The 20,453-nt window shown below is 43.4% G+C and overlaps 1 protein-coding gene across 7 annotated transcripts in view; it reads left to right on the plus strand.

Moving 5' to 3' along the window:
* Positions 1–20,453, plus strand: part of CADM3 (cell adhesion molecule 3) — a 412,410-nt gene that overhangs the window by 357,483 nt on the left and 34,474 nt on the right. For all 7 annotated transcript variants that reach the window (XM_044272036.1, XM_044272031.1, XM_044272034.1 and 4 more), the window contains one exon: positions 17,879–17,969. In XM_044272036.1, coding sequence (XP_044127971.1) covers positions 17,879–17,969 — 91 coding nt within the window. The remainder of the gene's footprint in view (positions 1–17,878; positions 17,970–20,453) is intronic.

The following is a 20,453-nucleotide window of genomic DNA, read 5'->3' on the forward strand; positions in this document are numbered from 1 at the left end:
GGGACTAGCAGAAAGACCCGGCTTTGCACAGGTATATTTCATCTATTTCATTTTATGTTTCCGTGTGCCATAAAAAGATATCCACAGTATTCCCTATAACAGTGATGTCTACAGTACCCGCCCCATTAACAGTGACCTCCACAGTGCCCGCCCCTTTAACAATGACCTCCACAGTGGCCGCCCCTTTAACATTGACCTCCACAGTTCCCCCCCTTTTAACAGTGACCTCCACAATGCCCGCCCCTTTAACAATGACCGCATCTTTAACAGTGACCTACACAGTGCCTGCCTCTTTAACAGTGACCTCCTCAATGCCCACCCCTTTAACATTAACCACCCCTTTTAACTGTGACCTTCATAGTGGCTGCCCTTTTAACAGTGACTTCCACATTGTCCGCCCCTTTAACAGTGACCTCAACAGTGCCCGCCCCTTTAACAGTGACCTCCACAGTGCTCTCCCCTTTAACAGTGACCTCAACAGTTCCCGCACCTTTAACAGTGACATTCATAGTGGCTGCCCCTTTAACAGTGACCTCCTTAGTACCCGCCCCTTTAATAGTGACTTCCACAGTGCCTTCCCTTGAACAGTGACCTCTGCACTGCCCGCTGCTTTAACGGTGACTTCCAGAGTGCCCTCCCATTTAACAGCGACCTCCACATTGCCCATCCCTTTAATAGTGACCTTCATAGTGGCTGCCCCTTTAACAGTGACCTTCACAGTGCCCACCTCTTTAACAGTGACCTCCTCAGTGCCCGCCCCTTTAATAGTAACCTCCACAGTATTCAGCCCTTTAACAGTGACCTCCACAACGCCTGCCCCTTTAACAGTGACCGCCCCTTTAATAGTGACCTCCACAGTGCCAGCCCCTTTAACAGTGATCTCCACAGTACCCGCCCCTTTAGCAGTAACCTCCACAGTACCCGCCCCTTTAACAATGGCTTCCACAGCACCTGCCCCTTTAACAGTGCACTCCATAGCGCCCGTCCGTTTAATAGTGGCCCCTGCCCCCCATGCATGTAGCAGTGTAGTTGTGCCATCATACGTCATATGACTGAATATTTAAGGACCTGCGAACTGCTAAAACCTGTGATCAGTTGTCATGGCAACCTGGAGTAGGACCTGCCAGCTTCTATTGGCTAATAAGGGAAATGTGACAAATGTGTAAATGGCAGTTCGGATTTAGGTGAAAGGCTTGCTGGCTTCTATTGCTAATGCAGGTCATATTTAGGGAATATCTCTAGAACAGTACGTCCTAGAGAGCTGAGACCCGGTCTAAAACCTTCCCGGACACCTGATGTACCTGTTTGCCAAATTTAGTGAAGATCGGTCCAGTCATTTGGTCGCGCATAAAGAACGTCCAGACAGACAAACAGACAGAAACTCATTTTTATATATATATGAGACTAGCAGAAGGACCCGGCTTTGCATGGGTATATTTCATCTATTTCATTTTATGTTTCCGTGCGTTGTAAAAAGATATCGACAGTTTCCCCCATAACAGTGACCTCTACAGTACCAGCCCCTTTAACAATAACCTCCACAGTGGCTGCCCCTTTAACATTGACCTTCACAGTGCCTGCCCCTTTAACAATGACATTCACAGTGCCCGCGCCTTTAACAGTGCATGTCCCTTTAACAGTAACCTCCACAGTGCCTGCCCCTTTAACAGTGACCTCCCCATTAGCATTGACCACCCCTTTAACAGTGACCTATATAGTGGCCGCCCCTTTGACAGTCACCTTCACAGTGACCACCCATTTGACAGTGACCTTCACAATGACCGCCCCTTTAACAGTGCCTTTCACAGTGCCTGCCCCTTTAACAGAGACCTCCACAGTGCCCACCCATTTAACAGTGACTTTCACAGTGACCGCCCCTTTAACAGTGACTTTCACAGTGACCGCCCCTTTAACAGTGACTTTCACAGTGACCGCCCCTTTAACAGTGACTTTCACAGTGACCGCCCCTTTAACAGTGACTTTCACAGTGACCGCCCCTTTAACAGTGACTTTCACAGTGCCCGCCCCTTTAATAACAGTAACCTCCACAGTCCCCGCCCATTTAATAACAGTGACCTCCACAGTGCCAGTAAAACTGTCTTTATGGCAGTTGGGATTTGAAGAGAAAGACTTACAGGCTTGTATTGGCTAAAGTGGGTCATTTTTTGAGAATATCTCTGGAACGGCACATCCTAGAGAGCGGTCTAAAACCTTCCCAGACACCTGATGTACCTGTGTGCCAAATTTGGTGAAGATCGGTCCAGTTGTTTGGTTGCACATAAAGAACGTCCAGACAGAGAGACAGACATCTAGACGGACAGACAGAAACTCATTTTTATATATATATATGAGATATCCATCATCCAGTCAGAGAACTCCTGTTATGCTACATCCCCTCATGCCCAACACATGCTGGAGCTACATTACTACTGTCTGAACTTTACAACGTCATTGGAGCACTGCTGTAAAGTGAGATGCTAGACTCAGCCTTACCCATTGTTTTCTAGATTTTCCTGATCTCAAAAGGGTTGTCACATCCATATCTGATATCTTTTTTTTTCTCAAGGAATGGGCCTTGTCGCTCCCCACCAAGAATGAAGTGTAGGCCACTCATACATGGCTCCCATCCTTCACTGCTATGGTACAGGACCTTGTTCTAAAGACAAGAATGGATCCTAGAGGTGAAAACTGCACGTGTTGGACAATTATGTCCATAAATGTCCAGATGGGACAAGCTCTTTAAAGACATTGTTCACCTGATCCCTGCCACTGGGTACAGGCTCCATTGCCAGCTCTGCATGTCCCAGATCTCCCAACGTCAACATCCGGTTTGTAACCGATGCAGCCAATGACTGGCTACAGCAGGAACATGCCACCCATGCGTCATAAAACTGGATCACATGACGGATGGGTGACACATCACTGCCGTGGCCAGTTAAACTGGATGTTGATGTTGATCTGCAGAGCTGGCGAAGGATGTGGAACCCAGAGGCCAAGATCAGGTAAGTATGATTACCACCATGGGTTTGGCCACGCTGGGGTTCTGAAGGGGTCACTTTACTGGTTCTCCCCACAAAAAAACTTAAAACGTTCACTCTTTATCTCTGCTGTTAGCAGATCTTGGCCCTAGATTAAAGTTTTCCATCAAGCAGAAAGAGAACTTTTGGTGTTTGACAGTAAGACATCGAGTTATGTGCAATGTTTTCTTCAGACTAAAAGCCACGCATGTAGACCTTTCATCCGCTCTTCTCCTAACCACAAACCTTCCAGCATCTAAGGCATAAATTGCCACCTCCCACTTCAGAGGTAAGCATTTTTTTAAAATGGGAAAGAAAAACCTTCTGTGATTCACTGTGGATTTTCCAAGCTGAGGTTTATTTATTGGTGTATTTACCTGAAGATGAAAGGAAAGGTTCCTGTGAGCAGGAAGCAGAGAGGTGACCACCCCAGGGGAACATCAATGCAGAAAAGATGGCGAATGTAAACACACAGACATCGCAAAGGTTAGCCATGCAGCTCTAGTACCAGACAAAATAATGGGCTAGCAAAACATATTCATACGGCTGGTGAGAAGCAACGGAGGTGGGATAGGGGGAGGGGACGTTCTGGGGGCACAGTCACTAAATGAAACAGCATTGTTCATCCTCCTATCTATCTATTCCATCTCATATCTATCTATCTATCTCATATCTATCTATCTCATATCTATCTATATATTTTAGATCTATCTATCCATATCTATCTATCTATCTATCTATCATCTATTTTCTTTCTTTCTCTTCTTCCTTGCCAACCAGTTTGGCTTAGGGCTAGCTCTATGGCCATTTTCCTGGCAGTCCACAGTTTTTCACTCTTTAACCCCTATACAGAAATCTGGACTTCATCAGGGAAGCCACTAGGCCATTACCTCTTGAGATAGTCCTGGTGTTGTTGGCAGCTGACTCGCCAGTGCGAAGCACAGAAGGATCAAGCAATATGCATAGTCTAGAGATGGACCAAAATCAGAGCAAGCACAATACAAGCGTATCAGTGAGAAGTCCAAAATCAGAGCAGGCGGCTGTAGGACAACCCAAGAAACAGGCTAAGGTCAGGACAGGTGGCTAGAAGTTAGAGTTGGTAGTCAGGCTGAAATACAGTACAGGGGTAGTCAGACAGAGAATACAAATTTTCGGTTTACCAGAGACTAGGTAACCTGAAGTTCAGGTACCAACCCACTGGAGAAGGTCTTAAGGCTAGGGAAGAATTTTGAAAAGTTTGCTGGGCTATTTGGGTGCGAGGTGTGCACTAGAGAGAGAGCCCTCTGAGGAGACAAAACCTGTCTGGGGGTCATTGTTAGCCTCCAAGTAGACACCTATTCCCGGTGTGAAGGAAAACGCCTTCTTGTAAGTTTTTTTGAGTGTTTGGTAGTAAGCTACTTGTATAGTCGGGGACAATTATGTGTTTAGTTAGCGCTGAGCTTAGCAGTGGTTGATTTTTGTTTAGGGACCTGGATGTAAAGGCTATATTTTGCCACAAAATAAAGAACATGCAAAACCATGATTGAAATGGACTCCCGTGAGACCGTCTCTGACGGCATTTGATCCTATTTTGCCTAACATTGTATAACTAATTGCCACAAATATATGTGTATAGGTAGTGTGAACCAGGGCCTTTCAAACAGTCTTTTAGTCAGATACTGGCAGAGATACAGTTTTTTTTCTTGTCCAGGATTTATTGGTCACAACCAGCAAATTCTACAGATTATACAAGTAAAAGTTCATGAAAAATAAATGTCCATACAGTCAGGTAGCCACAAAGTGGGACACAGTTTTCTCACACGCTTTAGGCTCACCTGGAGCTTCCACTTGGCACAGTGGTTTTCTCAGTGGGTCTTACTCTCAGACCAGCACACACACTGCTCAGTGGAGGTTTGCCTTTTCTAAATAGTTTGGCACCTGATTGAGGTAGGGAACACCCAGGATGGAGTATGGGAGGGACTTTCCCACCCAACTCTTCAGTCACTCCTAAATCCCGGACCCAAAATCCATATCTAACAAACAGACTTAATGACTTAACAAAATACTTCCGGGACTTACATCACTGAGACCAGAAGCTTAAGAAGCCATCAATGACCTTACTCCTCAAATGTTTACAGTAGATAGATATATATTTCACCACATTTATGTCACCCTTTCGCATATAACATAGAGTGATATGAGGAGGGATTTGCTTCTACAATGTCTGGATGTTTTTCTGCTAATGGGTGTCTTTCATCTGCTTCCCTCTGGCATCTTTTCTTCCTATTACCTGCCCCCCTGAATCCACCTAAACCCTGCTACTTAATCACTAGAAGAAGACACAGCTACCAAAATGCTCTTCTCTTCAGGGCATAGATTTAACTCTTCCATTACTTCCCTTATCCCAACCCAATCCGCTAGTCTCAGTATTAATTATGCAAATGTCAGTCCATTAGTATGCAAATGGTCTCCGTGCCATGCAAGAGAGGTCTGTTGTATGCCAATTATTCCCGTCCACATGCAAATTAGATCTCAAGACGACCCCATTAGCTCAAAGCTTAAGGTCAGTAGGAATAGCGCTGGTGTTAAAGCGACAATCCCTTTTCGTAGCCAAAACATAGTCACTAACATAGATCTGTTTATCTCATTATAATGTCCTTTGTGTTATATATTGTATTGCCGCTGGAGTTATATGTATGTGTATAAGACCGGCCATACGCTTCAGATAGCGGTCAGCCAGCCGCTATCTCTCCCGATCTCCCCATACACATGGGCACATGGCTCAGCCAAGCATCCATGTGTCCAGAACTGTCACACACCTCTGATGGCAACTTATCTCATAGAGCACATAAAGATCAGGCATGCTGAAATCTAACTGCCTGTTCCTTATCTTTCCAAACATCTGGTGTCAAAGTAGTCAGAAGGACCCCATGACACATTTGTCAACCAACATTTTCCTAATGTGTATGGCCAACTAAATCTACTTCGCATTACATAGATTTGTCTACCAGCACAACTCCATCAGGAAGGCCTTCTTGATCCTCAAGTCTGAGGTGTAGTTAGTTCTCCAGTGCCTATATGACCATGGCCAGTGGTCTTCTGGAAGCCATGGAGTTTTATTGGCAGTGTACTTCACCTAATGGCATGATATAATAGTCAAGGTCATGTCTGCTGAGACAAGAGGAAACATGGTCCTACTGGCCAACGAGAAGAATTTGTTTGACTTTTTTGAACTTTCTTCAGGCTAGAGCTAATCTAGAATCTATATTTAGCTTCCCCCCAACAGACAGCCCCATACGATGGCATTTTTACAATGAACCTAGGTGTTACAACAGTTGAAGTCTTGTCTGTTGTCTATGACTTCATATCTGCCAGTCAAAAAAGGTAGTCCCACCTTAGGATATGCCATAAATGTCTGAGAGATGTAGTTCCCACTTCTAGTTGGGGACTTATCTCCAGTCCCCTGACTCCTGATGAGGAGGTCACAACAATGAAAAGAGAAATGTTCCTCCATTGTGGAGATAGATGCAGCTTCTAGAGGTGGAACCAGCCTCTTGTGTATTTGCCATAAGTGAGAATACCCCTTTAAAGAAGATATAATTAAAAAAAGATCCAGAAACAGCTTCACTCTTGGTCATTGGTTGTGCATTACTTATCTTATACTTACCCCTATTTAGAGCCTGAATTACAGTCCAGAGCTGAATTCACAATTATGCTGACTTCAGAGCTGAAACCTCCACAGAAGTTGATCTGGTGATTTTAGAAATTACAATACTAGACAATTCATATTGCTCTTAAAAAAAAACCTAACTGTCCTACCGTAGTATAGAATGTCAGTTCTTAGGGGTGTGTCTGACAACGAGCATGTTGTCTGTTTCCAATGACAACCAGCGGACATTAGAATTCTGCTCTGAAATTGGATACAGGCTGTAACTCGAGATTAGTACACGTTAAGTAATGTAGTTACAACATGACTCAATTTTTTATGTAATTATCTTTCGATATAAACTTTATTGATGTGTTTACAGGGAACATATGGTTTGGTATTAATTTTTAAGATTTTTGTCTACTCCGATCTTGGCTTTTATGATCTTAATTAGTGTGACAAAATGTGTTGAAATGGCGTGACAGTCAGCTGCCAAAACTCATCTGGGTGTGTGATATGGGAGCAGAGTTTAACACAGCACAGACATTTCATCTCCGTGCCGTTAGTGTCACATAGTGCCAGTATTACGTGTCAAGAGCTATTTATAAATAATTGATCGTTAAATTTGAAAAGGCACCGATCATGCGACTCCCTCCTGCTCCTCCTTTTCTCTGAGTAATGTCACAAGTGGGACACGAGCAGATCGATTGAAACCCTTTTAAAGAAGAATGACTTTTGTTTGTTTTTAGCTTTGATTATTTTTGAGACCTTGAAAACTAAGGATCCGTTCACATGGGCTGATGATCGGTAAGAAGAAGGCTTGATCCCGATCACTGCCTCATGCCACCGATCCCCGAGCAAATGAGAAAAATGCCTCTTTTATGCTGCACTGAAAAACATAATTTGTTGGTAGCACATGGCCCAGTGTAAATGGAGGGTGTGCTGCTGAACACTGTAACCTGTATGGGGACAAATGATCATATATAGGGCCGTTCAGATGGAGTGCCGCGTGGACAGGACATATCGTCCATAAACTGTAGCCTCCCACTGAAAACAAAGGCCGTTGGCTTTTTGGGCCGGATGCTACACCAAATTCTACCTGCAAAAAATGTCATCTGACAGGCTCCTTAACCTTTATCCCCATGTTTATCCCCATGCTTTAGATGATTCCATCATGTAATGGTGAACCTATTGACTTAATGGACAAAATGTCGGACCCTAAGCAAGAACTAAATCAATGGCCCCCAACCTGTGGGTGGCAAGCTGCTTCAAACTCTTATTCCCGTGTGTCAAGACAGCCTTAGACTGCATCTAAGGCCCATCCCCAGTCCATGATGCAAGATGCTTTATTTAGTGAATCTTCCCCAAAAGAGCACCTCTTTAAGAAGACCACCCCTTATCCAAACCATATTTCTTGTTCCACCTATATTATGTATACAGATTATCTTCTTTGAGTTCTTCATCACCATCTTAGAAGATTACTTTTTAATACAATTTTAGGTGATCAGTCTCAAAAAGATATCTACAAGGTGGCATTTTGAAAGTAAATACATTGGTTTAAATAGATTTTGGAAATTGTAAAAATTGTGGAGAAAAGGTCTCTGACTGGTGGGTTACCAGCTGTTGATAAAATATTGCATGCTGAAAGTTGTCATTTTAAAGCAGCTGAAGAGGGACAAGTTGGAGACCATTGGTTTACATAGCTTGACCTGTTGATCTCCAACTGTTATTAAAAAAAAAAGTTCTCAGCTGGAACAACATGCTGGGAGCTGCAGGTTTTAAGCAGTTGTAGACCTGAGAATAGTTTTTGGTGGGAAATTTATGCAGCAGTGTTTAGAGCGATGATCTCCAATGGTCTCCAGCTTTCCTTGATCTGGGTTTGATCTAGAAACCATCTTCACCTTTTTGTTTTCCATCTAACTGCCCTGAATGAAGGTTGACATTGTGTGATGGGCCTGCTAGGATTGTACTTTCCCAACAGCTGGCGTCCTACAGGTTAAAGACCATCAGTCTGGAGAATAGTTCTTGGTGGAACAGTTCAGCACCAGCCTTTAATAGAGTGGTCTACCAACTTTTTGAACAATGGTTTCCAAAATGTTAATCTCTGGCTGTTGCAAAACTGTAGTTCCCAATTTGCCATTGGTTTAGAGAACACTTTTTAAATGAGAGATACTTTAATTATAAATATACTACTGTAGAATAGGCCATGAACCTAAAGATGTCAAGTCATGTGTAAGCTCCCATTGATACCAGGCCTAGTCTACCAGTTTGGATTTCTGGACCTTTTCATGGGCTCTATGCAATCTACATCACCCTTGTAAACTGTTGGCCCTTTTCTTCAATATCTAGTTAGCTGATCAACATCTTGAGGTGCTTGTATGTACACCTTACAGTAGCAGTTGGATGAATACCACTCAGTCAAAAGGTATCTCCTTCGACTCCCCTATACACATACTTGTGCTCATGTTAGCCAACATTTATGGGGTTTCAGTGGGGGGAGAGAGATGAAATCCACTGCCAGATACTTCTCTTATCTCTTAGAATAAAAGGATACGACACTGAAATTCAAACCACCGGAACCTTCTCTACCTGACACCCCCATATACATTCGATTGATGGACGGTCCGGCAGAATACAATGTGCTTGGCTGATAATAGTTTACAAAACTTATGCATTCAGATCACCATGGGGGCACATACTTTCATAAATAAAGTTGCGTTTATTTAGTGATGGAGCTGTAACAGGCTTTTCAGCTTTTTTTCCTGAAAAAGATCCTAATTGCTAGTGTTCACAGATGGCAGTAGTATAATTAGTTTCTGAGTAAATTGATTCTCATGAATATTCAAGATATGTATGATACATCAATAAGTAATGACATTAAAGTGGGACTGGTGGAAGTCTTATGATTGGACAATGCCAGTGCCAATCCTTTTTGGAGAAGTGGTACTCTCTTTTTTTGATTGACGATGTTGTCACCAACCCATTGTTGGGACCAGTAGAGGTTCAAGAGGCTAGAAGGACATAGTATCATAGTATCTAAGACCATAAAAAGTCATGAGCCCATCCACGTAAGCCTCTTCTCCTGCAATATGGATCCAAGATGGCAAAAAATATATAAAATCAATTGCAATGTATAGTATGACTGATGTGACCTAAAAGTAATTTTTTTAGATAACCCCAATAGTGTTTATGTCAATAGAATAATAGATCTACTCTTTGTTCTACCAGAAACAGTTCCCCTTACTTCAAAATACCCTCAAGACTATGAGACATCTGGCATGAGGACAGTACTTGTACCCCCTAGATATATGGCATGTATCTCCTAGGTTAGCACAGGTTGAAAACCTAGAGGCTCATAGAAGTCTATGGAACCATCTCAATTCTGTCCTCAGCAGCTAGAAAAGTGTGATATGCGTCTGCTTCTCTTCCCTCGTTCTAGAGATCAGTGGGTGTCTCAGAGCTCACAAGCACACCAATCAAAGCATTTAATCAAACCTTTTTGAAAATTTGTTGACACTTTAAGCTGGAGATTGAACCCACCAATTTCAGCGAGACTGGCCAACCAACCTATATGTTTAGGGCCTCCTAACACTGCCTGTCAAATGATGTTGGGGGAGATAAGGATGTTGGCAACTGCCCGATACAAGGAGATACATACTTGATTCCTACTGAGGACATATGATCGGGGATCGGGAGTGTATGAGGGCCACCATGCTCAGCCTTAGACAATTTAAAAATTCACCAGATTTATCATCAAACATCAGCCATTAATAAATCTGCTGCATTTTTAGACTTTCTAGTCTATGTTTCTACCACCTATTAGTTGGCTTACTTTGCAGCAGAATTGTGGCACACTTTGGTGCATCTTAAACCACACCCCTCACGTGACAAACCACTCCCCCTTGCCAGACCACTCTCTTTGATTGACAGGGCCAGGTTCCTGATCATCATCTTGCCTGGGCCTATGAATAAATAACGGAAGAAGCAGGGGGAACAAGGGTGCCCAGGGTGGTGCGCCCTCAATGCACATAACTTCTCACGTAAGAACTAGAATGAAGCAACGGATCACTAAATGGAAGGTATTATTCCATTCAGCTGAGCTAGTCCTACAAGGCATGGTACCTTGGTGAATTTCCTGGTGACAGGCTCCCTTTAAAGAGGGTTATCCCAGTGATGGGTGCCCGGATGTATAACCATTTGTAACGTTTGGGCCATTTGGTTCCCTCCTCTTGGAATTTCTGTCTTTCGCCTCCGTTTCTCAGGACTATCACTCTGCTTCTTCTCTCATGCTCTGCCTGTCAGGAACCTTATTAGCGGGATGACACTCTGCACAACCACCTAGGTAGCCTTGAAATAAATTCAAAGCTGCCACCTGGAATTATTTTCGCAGCGCCAAGAAAGGGGATTTATCGAGCACGGCATGCGATTCATGGCATAAGTCATGGCACACAGCGTAATATGGCAAAATAAATGAAAGCAGAAGATACTGTAAATGATTGAAGTCTGTGAATATTCCTATGGCGGCACAGCATAACTATCAATTTAACAATATACGCTAGTATCTGGGGATTATTTTGTACTTTTACCTGGGCATTACTTATACTTCTGCACACACCTACCATTTCAGCTCTATAATAGATTTAGCATCTATTCTGTACAAGTATTTTGCTCGTACCAGGAGTAAAATGAGCATTCAAGGAACTGGGCAGTGCCCATGGGCCCGATACAATAAGGTGGCCCAAAAAGAGGCACCATATATCTGTAAGAGTGTGGGAGGGAGTCAGATTTCCTTATTTGTTACACAGAGATCTCTGGGATTTTCATATTGATGGTCCATCCTCAGGAAAGGTCACCAATATACAATCGGTGGAGTCCCACTCCCGGCACCCTGCCGATTAGCTATTTGAGGAATCAATGGTGCTCACCAGAGCTCTGGTGAGAGCCTCAACCTCCTGACAGTTTCTCAAGCACGGCACCGTACATTGTGTAGCCATAGTGCTTGGTATTGCAGCTCAGCCCCATCGCCTAGGCCACGTGACTGATGAATGTGATGTCATTAGTCTAGGAAGAAGCCTAAGCACTTATGGAGCGCTGTAGCCTCTTCATGCAACTGATTGGTGTGGAGTTGGACCTCTACTGGTCTGATATTGATGACTAATCCTAAGGCTGTCAATATCAAAATCCCAGAGAACCTCTTTAAATATTGTTTTGATGAATATCCTCAGTATAGGTCATCAGCATCTGAACAGTGGAGGCCTGACTCTCGACCCCCTCTCCGATCAGCTGATTGAAAGGGCTGCAGTGCTCGGTATTGTTGCCATCCATTGTGTAGTGGCTATGCTTGGTATTTCGTCATTTGAAGGGGACTAAGCTGCAGAAAGGACATGCGACTGATGAAAGTAGTGTCACAGGCCAAAACGCTCGAGCTGATCAATGGTGGTGCATCAATCAGAAATTGATGACCTATCCAAAGGGAGGACCATCAGTATTCAAGTCCAAAAGATTGCTTCAGCATAGACACTGGGGAATTTTGCTATGATTTGCCTCAGTTACCTGACGGGCAGATGTTCATCTCTTCTAACCACCCATAGAACAAAATGGAATTGGTGGTAGGAAAGTGACACCTTCGTTATCTGTGGACTTCTCCCTGATTTTTCCTGTCAGCCATTGCCTACTGACCAGACTTTAGGGTTGTATCCTAAGGATAGGCCTCCATTGTCTACAGATGTGTCCACCCTTAGCTTTCCATAAGTTTCATCAAGGACTCCCAATTTCTCATGATATAAATTCAATATATTATCACAACAGGCTATCAAAAGCCTGCAATCCACATGACAACCACTGGGAGGCCTCATGTAGACACATCCAACATAAACATCTTCTGACAGAATATCATAAAATCATGTTTTGGATTTTTTCCCAAAGCTGGTCATCTCCTGCTGCTAAAATCAGCATATGTTAAGCCAAGAGGAAAGGTAAGGAAGGGTACATCTCTATGAGGAGAGAACCAGAAAACTTTATTTCTGGTAAGCTCTGCCTTGCCAGCCTCATCAGCATTTGGGTCCTTAGCTGTTAGAACTTAGCATAGTGTCATCTTACAGATGTGTCCACCCTTAGATTTCCATAAATTTCAAGGATTCCCAATTTCTCAAGATATAAATTTAATATATTATCACAACAGGCTAGCAATACCCTGTAATTCTCATGGCAACCACTAGACGGCCTCATATAAGCACATGCAGCATAAACATCTTCTGACAGAGTATCATGAAATAATTTATTTTCCCAAAGCTGGTCATCTCATGCCGGTCATCTCATGCCGCTCATCTCGGGATATTATGAGCCAAGAGGATAGGTAAAGAAGGGCACATCTGTATGCTTGTTTCGATAGCCTGTGCGTTGCCAAACCCTTCAGAATTTGGTTTCTTCGCTGTAAGAACTGATATAGCGCCATCCTACGGTTCAGTACCCGATGTATGGAAATGAAATAGACCATTCTTAATTTCTGCCAATGCTTTTCTCACTGTGTTCTTGCCCCCGACGTTAAACTCATCTTTTTTTGCCCAGACGTGGCTCTCTGTTTGGGAAATGAGCCAGTCTGCCAGGTTTCTCTTATTCTGAAAGATGCTTGATAAGCGATTCAATTTCCCCTGGAGTTAACAGCCATGTCCAAGTGACTGATAGTCAGCAGGCACAAGCAGCCTGCTAGATCCGACTCAATTTATATTGACCCGGGTGGCTGAGAGGCGTCTTTATTATACAGAGAGCCGGAGACTTGCGCTCTTTCTGCAGTCACTCCGCAGGAGGCCAGCTCTGTGCCAGCACCTTCTTTGGGTATGACGGGGTTAAGTGTAGGCCTAGGCCTAGGTGGCTGTCACTTCATCCGCATCTCCCAGGATTTTCCATCGTCTCATGATAAATCCTCCTTGATTTGGATTTGTGTGTTCTGCATATGTTTATGTCGGCTCAGGGTTTATACCGTATGAGTCGACGTGTGAAGTGTATAGCGCTTTAGGCTGTTTGTAAGCGCGGCAAGAGGAAGGTGCCGTAACGCTTCTATTTTTCTCCTTTTCATGTGAATGAATGCAGATGTTGATTCACTCAGATGTTTCACTAGAAGCTGAGAAAAGCCACCCTGTACTGAAACTGCCACCCTGTAATCTGTAATAAAACCGCCACCCTGTAATCTGTAATAAAACTGCCACCCTGTAATCTGTAATAAAACCGCCACTCTGTAATCTGTAATAAAACTGCCACCCTGATTTAATTTGTAATAAAACCGCCACCCTGTAATCTGTAATAAAACCGCCACCCTGTTATCTGTTCTAAAACTACTACAGAATAAACTGTACTAAAACCGCCACCCTGTAATCTGTACTAAAACCGCTAAACTGTAATCTGTACTAAAACTGCCACCCTGTAATCTGTAATAAAACCGCCACCCTGTAATCTGTACTAAAACCGCTAAACTGTAATCTGTACTAAAACTGCCACCCTGTAATCTGTAATAAAACTGCCACCCTGTAATTTGTAATAAAACCACCACCCAATAATCTGTAATAAAACCACCACTCTGTAATCTGTAATAAAACCGCCACCCTGTAATCTGTAATAAAACCACTAATATGCAATCTGTAATAAAACTGCCACCCTGTAATCTGTAATAAAACTGCCACCCTGTAATCTGTAATAAAACTGCCACCCTGTAATCTGTAATAAAACCACTACTATGTAATCTGTAATAAAACCACTACTCTGCAATCTGTAATAAAACCGCCACCCTGTAATCTGTAATAAAACTGCCACCCTGCAATCTGTAATAAAACCGCCACCCTGTAATCTGTAATAAAACCGCCACCCTTTAATCTGTAATAAAACTGCCACCCTGTAATCGGTAATAAAACCGCCACCCTGTAATCTGTAATAAAACCGCTACCCTGCAATCTGTAATAAAACCGCCACCCTGTAATCTGTAATAAACCCACACTCTGTAATCTGTTATAAAACCACTACTCTGCAATCTGTAATAAAACCTCCACCCTGTAATCTGTAATAAAACCACTACTCAGTAATCTGTAATAAAACCCAATAACAAAATCTACACTTTGAAATATGTAGTAGAACTGTCACCCAGTAATCTGTAATAATACCACCACTCTGTAATCTGTAATAAAACCGCCACTCTGTAATCTGTAATAAAACCACCACTCTGTAATCTGTAATAATACCACCACTCTGTAATCTGTAATAATACCACCACTCTGTAATCTGTAATAATACCACCACTCTGTAATCTGTAATAAAACCGCCACTCTGTAATCTGTAATAATACCACCACTCTGTAATCTGTAATAAAACCACCACTCTGTAATCTGTAATAAAACACTGTAATAAAACACCCTGTGATAAACCCGCCACTATGATTTGTAATATAATCACCACCCTACAGACAAAAAACAGTCGCAATGCCCCCCCCCCCCCTCCAACAGTACCAGTCCCAAAATTAACAAGTTCTCCATAAATCTTCTGCAGTTCTCATGAGCCCCATTTTTTGACTGAACGTCTATCCGGGAGACAAGTGCAGCGCTCTAGGGCGGTGCCAGCGATTGGGTCTAACCGATTAGCGGTAATCCAGCTCTTCGTGGCATCTTATAAGCAGGAACAGTTGATGAACCCTTTGCATCCACACCAGTATGGCTCCTGACTGTATACCATGAGGCATTGCAGGTCTCTGGTGGTACCCTCAAAGCTGAGATGGTTGATGAGCCTCACCCCTAAGGGCGGTAATACCGGTGACGGCACAGCAGAGGTACAACCGTTACAGTGCTGCAGATGAGTACCATCATTCCAGGGCTCCCGCATCCTATACTCAGAATTCAAGGACGTTCCCTTCCTTTCCCACAGCCCCTATATATTACTTCTTCCCTGATTTTACTGCTCCAGCATCAGACCCCTTCACCCCCTCGTCCCAGACATCAGATCTGTCCTCCTGACTGTATACCCTGAGGCATTGCGGTACATTCATCCATTTCCCTGGAGCCTGCCACTTCCCGGCTGGCGCACATGATAAAATCAGCCTTATTTGGCCGTGAGTCTTCTGTGTCTTATCCCAAGCCACTCTGTCATTATTAGATTTATGTATTTGTTCCAAAGTGTTAAGGATCTGCTACGTTATCCGCAGCTCCAGTCTCTGTGCTTCATAAAGCATTGGCACTTAGCGGAGGAACGGAGAGAGGTGTGAGCTAAACATTGAATGGATTTAGCAGAAACTTTATAGCTAGTCTGCTCTGCAGCAAAATGAGTCAGACAGCAGGTTCGACAATAAAGGGAAAATATGCCCAAATTATACACTACCCAAGCCTAGTACCTCCCCAGTAACACATGTTCACTGGCGGAAGAGCGGGAATAGTGTATTTCTTTTTGCCTTCTATTAAAAAGACCATACAAGTAAGAACACAGTGCCCCCCAGTGGGCACATTTTTGTGAAATATTGCTTGATAATGACTTTATATTTTAACCATAGGAGGATTACTGTTCAGCTCAGTCACATGTATCATTAGAACCACGGCTCACCAGCTGCTGCTAGGCTACAACTCCGATTGCGCCCAGACAGCCTGAGGTTGCCAGATTATGATGGGGGTTGTGGTTTGACAACAGTTGAAGAGCCACGGGTTGGAGACCATTGAGTCACAAGGTTGTGTTGTAGTATTATTAGGGACATGGAGTTTTTTTTTTTTTTATGTGAAATGTTTTTACCCCTCAACCTTAACTCTTGCCATTTCGGCATTTGTTGCCTGGATATCCTTCAAAATATTCATAAAAATTCTTAGGCAGTCCCACAGTGCATATGTAATGTTATGGTCTTCAGTTTCTTCTACGGTCTTTGGCCACCACCAGTGTTTTTATGGTTTTCCTTACGTTTCATAGAGGAAATTTCGGCATTTGTTGCTTGGATATCCTTCAAAATATTCATAGAAATTCTTAGGCAGTCCCACAATGCATAAGCATTCACTCGTGTAACTATGAGTTGCCTACAGCTCAGGAGTCAGTTTCCGGGCCATAAGTGGGGGACCTTCAAGAATGTGACCTAATCAAGAGACCAGTGATGTCTTCAAAAAATATCAACCAACTAAATGCCGGCCTCTGTAATGTTATGGTCCTCAGTTTCTTCTACGGTCTTTGGCCACCACCAGTGTTTTTATGGTTTTCCTTACGTTTCATAGAGGAAATTTTGGCATTTGTTGCTTGGATATCCTTCAACATATTCATAGAAATTCTTAGGCAGTCCCACAGTGCATAAGAATTTACTCCTGTGACTATGAGTTGCCTACAGCTCAGGAGTCAGTTTCCGGGCCATAAGTTGGGGACCTTCAAGAATGTGACCTAATCAAGAGACCAGCGATGTCTTCAAAAAATGTCAACCAACTAAATGCCAGCCTCTGTAATGTTATGGTCCTCAGTTTCTTCTATGGTCTTTGGCCACCACCATTGTTTTTATGGTTTTCCTTACGTTTCATAGAGGAAATTTCGGCATTTGTTGCTTGGATATCTTCAACATATTCATAGAAATTCTTAGGCAGTCCCACAGTGCATAAGCATTCACTCGTGTGACTATGAGTTGCCTACAGCTCAGGAGTCAGTTTCCGGGCCATAAGTGGGGGACCTTCAAGAATGTGACCTAATCAAGAGACCAGTGATGTCATCAAAAAATGTCAACCAACTAAATGCCGACCTCAGTAATGTTATAGTCCTCAGTTTCTTCTACGAACTTTTCTTTGGCCACCACCATTGTTTTTATGGTTTTCCTTACGTTTCATAGAGGAAATTTCGGCATTTGTTGCTTGGATATCTTCAACATATTCATAGAAATTCTTAGGCAGTCCCACAGTGCATAAGCATTCACTCGTGTGACTATGAGTTGCCTACAGCTCAGGAGTCAGTTTCCGGGCCATAAGTGGGGGACCTTCAAGAATGTGACCTAATCAAGAGACCAGTGATGTCATCAAAAAATGTCAACCAACTAAATGCCGACCTCAGTAATGTTATAGTCCTCAGTTTCTTCTACGAACTTTTCTTTGGCCACCAACATTGTTTTTATGGTTTCCCTTACGTTTCATAGAGGAAAGTCATCCGGATCAATGTCTACCATAGATTATTACTGTTTTCACCATGAAATATGATACAATATTTTACGTTTGCGATAATCTATCTAATTATAGTGTCATCTTTTTCACAGATCATCCTACAGCAAAGATTGAGTCTCGGCCCAACCTGCCAAGAGAGGGGGACAGGCTGATGCTGCAATGTGATGGCTATGGAAATCCAGAGTGAGTATGGACAAGTAGTATTAAGCACTTTACTTAACTTAAATTTAGGTTGAACAAGCGTTTTATTTAGTGAGGTGACCTACCAGGAGACCATGGTCAAGTACATGGGGCATGTGTAGGACACTTTTGCAAAAAATTAGCATACCCTTTCTAGAGTTGTCTTGGTGGCCCCTTAATATATCAGCCATTGTTCTGCAGTGATACCTTCTTCATATGGTACATGACCAAGGTCCTCCTCTCTGTTACATCACCACTAGCTAATACTGAGGAGCGGCAGGGGCAATATTTGAATTTGAGAATTCGCCATTATTTTCTTGATTGCGAAAATCGGCAATGTAATATGCACGTAATGAGCGCGCAATACAGGCATGGGTCACTTTTGCTAAATTTTTCAAGCTGCTAGACGTTTCCTGAGACTGGAGAAAATGGTTGGAACGGCAGAACATTACAATAGCTTTATATGCAGATAGAGTGCTTCAATATATTCGCGATTGCGCAAATCGGCAATTAATGATGCGCATATTTTGGCGCAATACGCGCAACTTCACATTTTAGTAGATCTGACTACATATTACTGATTGGTGCACTAAGTATTGTTGTGAACTTGTGACATCACAGCACTATGTATGTATGTTTGTATCCATACATTTTTTTTGTTTCCATTCACATTGTCAGATTGTGCTAATTGAAAAGACTGCATTAAAACATTGATATTATGTACACACATTTGGTGCACACCAAGCAGGACCTGGAATGATACCAGGGTCACATGGGTTTGGAGGCCAGTGGTGATCTGGATAAACATTCTCTGTGCCTGTCAGTAGATGGTACACTGTGACTGTCACAAACAGTGGGTGTGGAAATACTGTGTCAACCAATGGGTTTGACTTAGGGCTAATCCTAAGGGCGTTATCCTGGCAGTGCCCTGGTATTCACTCTTTAACCCCTATACTGAGATTTGGACTTTGCTGCAGGGAAGCCACTAGACTGCTACCTCCTGGAGTAGTCCCAGTGTGGTTAACTGGTGACCTATGGTGGTCAGTCACCGCTGTGGAGCATGAAGGGATGAGGAAAAATATAGTCAGGGACAGGCTGAGGTCTGGGCAGACAGTATGTGCGATTACATGAAAAAAGTCCAAGGTCAGGGCAGGCAGAAGAGGGTCAGAAATGGTAAACAGGCAGAGATCAGTACATGGGCAGACAAGCAGAATAGCATACCTTCACAGAAACAAGCAAGCTAGGGTAGCCTATTGCTCAGGCACCTCTTCCTAGGAAAAGGTGCTGTAAGCAGATTGGTGTGCGCCTCTCCTTTAAGGGTCAGGGACCCGGCTGTGACCTACAGCAGAAAACACTGAGCTCCAGAAGCCAGGACAAACGGGCGCCATAACAGTGATGGGACTCGGAAAGCAGGATGGTGGCAGGCATGGAGCACTGCCATAACGATGACTGTGCCCACATACCTGGTGTTAGACGTGATCCTCAATGCTTGGTTTTAGTAGTAACATTCTTGATAAAGACTCAGTGGAGTCAAAAAGTTGCACGCTGGGCGAAAAATAAACACGGACTTGATTTGAGAGGTTGGAGTGCCGCATTTTTCCTTTTATTTCTGGTTTTAGTAGCTGTCATCTGAACGTTCAAATCATGACTACAGCTAGATGAGGACTTGGAGGCCATGTCACTCCCCATTGCCATCCATGATAACATCAGGAAGTGTGATATACCACAATTTGCATTTTATATTTAACTTTTTTTAAATTTTGGGTGGATAGACTGATGGGTGCTGGTCACCCAATGGTCAAATGGTAGTCACTTTGTATTGATTAGTTCTGGGTAGATTTGAGCGAACACATGGATGTTCGGGTTCGAGAAGTTCGGCCGAACTTCCCGGAAATGTTCGGGTTCGGGATCCGAACCCGACCCGAACTTCGTCCCGAACCCGAACCCCATTGAAGTCAATAGGGACCCAAACTTTTCGGCACTAAAAAGGCTGTAAAACAGCCCAGGAAAGAGCTAGAGGGCTGCAAAAGGCAACAACATGTAGGTAAATCCCCTGCAAACAAATGTGGATAGGGAAATGAATTAAAATTAAAATAAACTAAATAAAAATTAACCAAAATCAATTGGAGAGAGGTCCCATAGCAGAGAATCATGCTTCACGTCACCCACCACTGGAACAGTCCATTGTCATATATTTAGGCCCAGCACCCAGGCAGAGGAGAGAGGTCCCGTAACAGACAATCTGGCTTCATGTCAGCAGAGAATCAGTCTGCATGTCATAGCAGAGAATCAGGCTTCACGTCACCCAACATTGGAACAGTCCATTGTCAGATATTTAGGCCCCGGCACCCAGGCAGAGGAGAGAGGTCCCGTAACAGAGGATCTGGCTTCATGTCAGCAGAGAATCAGTCTGCATGTCATAGCAGAGAATCAGGCTTCACGTCAGCCACCACTGCAACAGTCCATTGGCATATATTTAGGCCCAGC

Source organism: Bufo gargarizans, chromosome 11 (genome assembly GCF_014858855.1).
Source record: "Bufo gargarizans isolate SCDJY-AF-19 chromosome 11, ASM1485885v1, whole genome shotgun sequence".
In the NCBI taxonomy this organism is placed as follows: domain Eukaryota; kingdom Metazoa; phylum Chordata; class Amphibia; order Anura; family Bufonidae; genus Bufo; species Bufo gargarizans.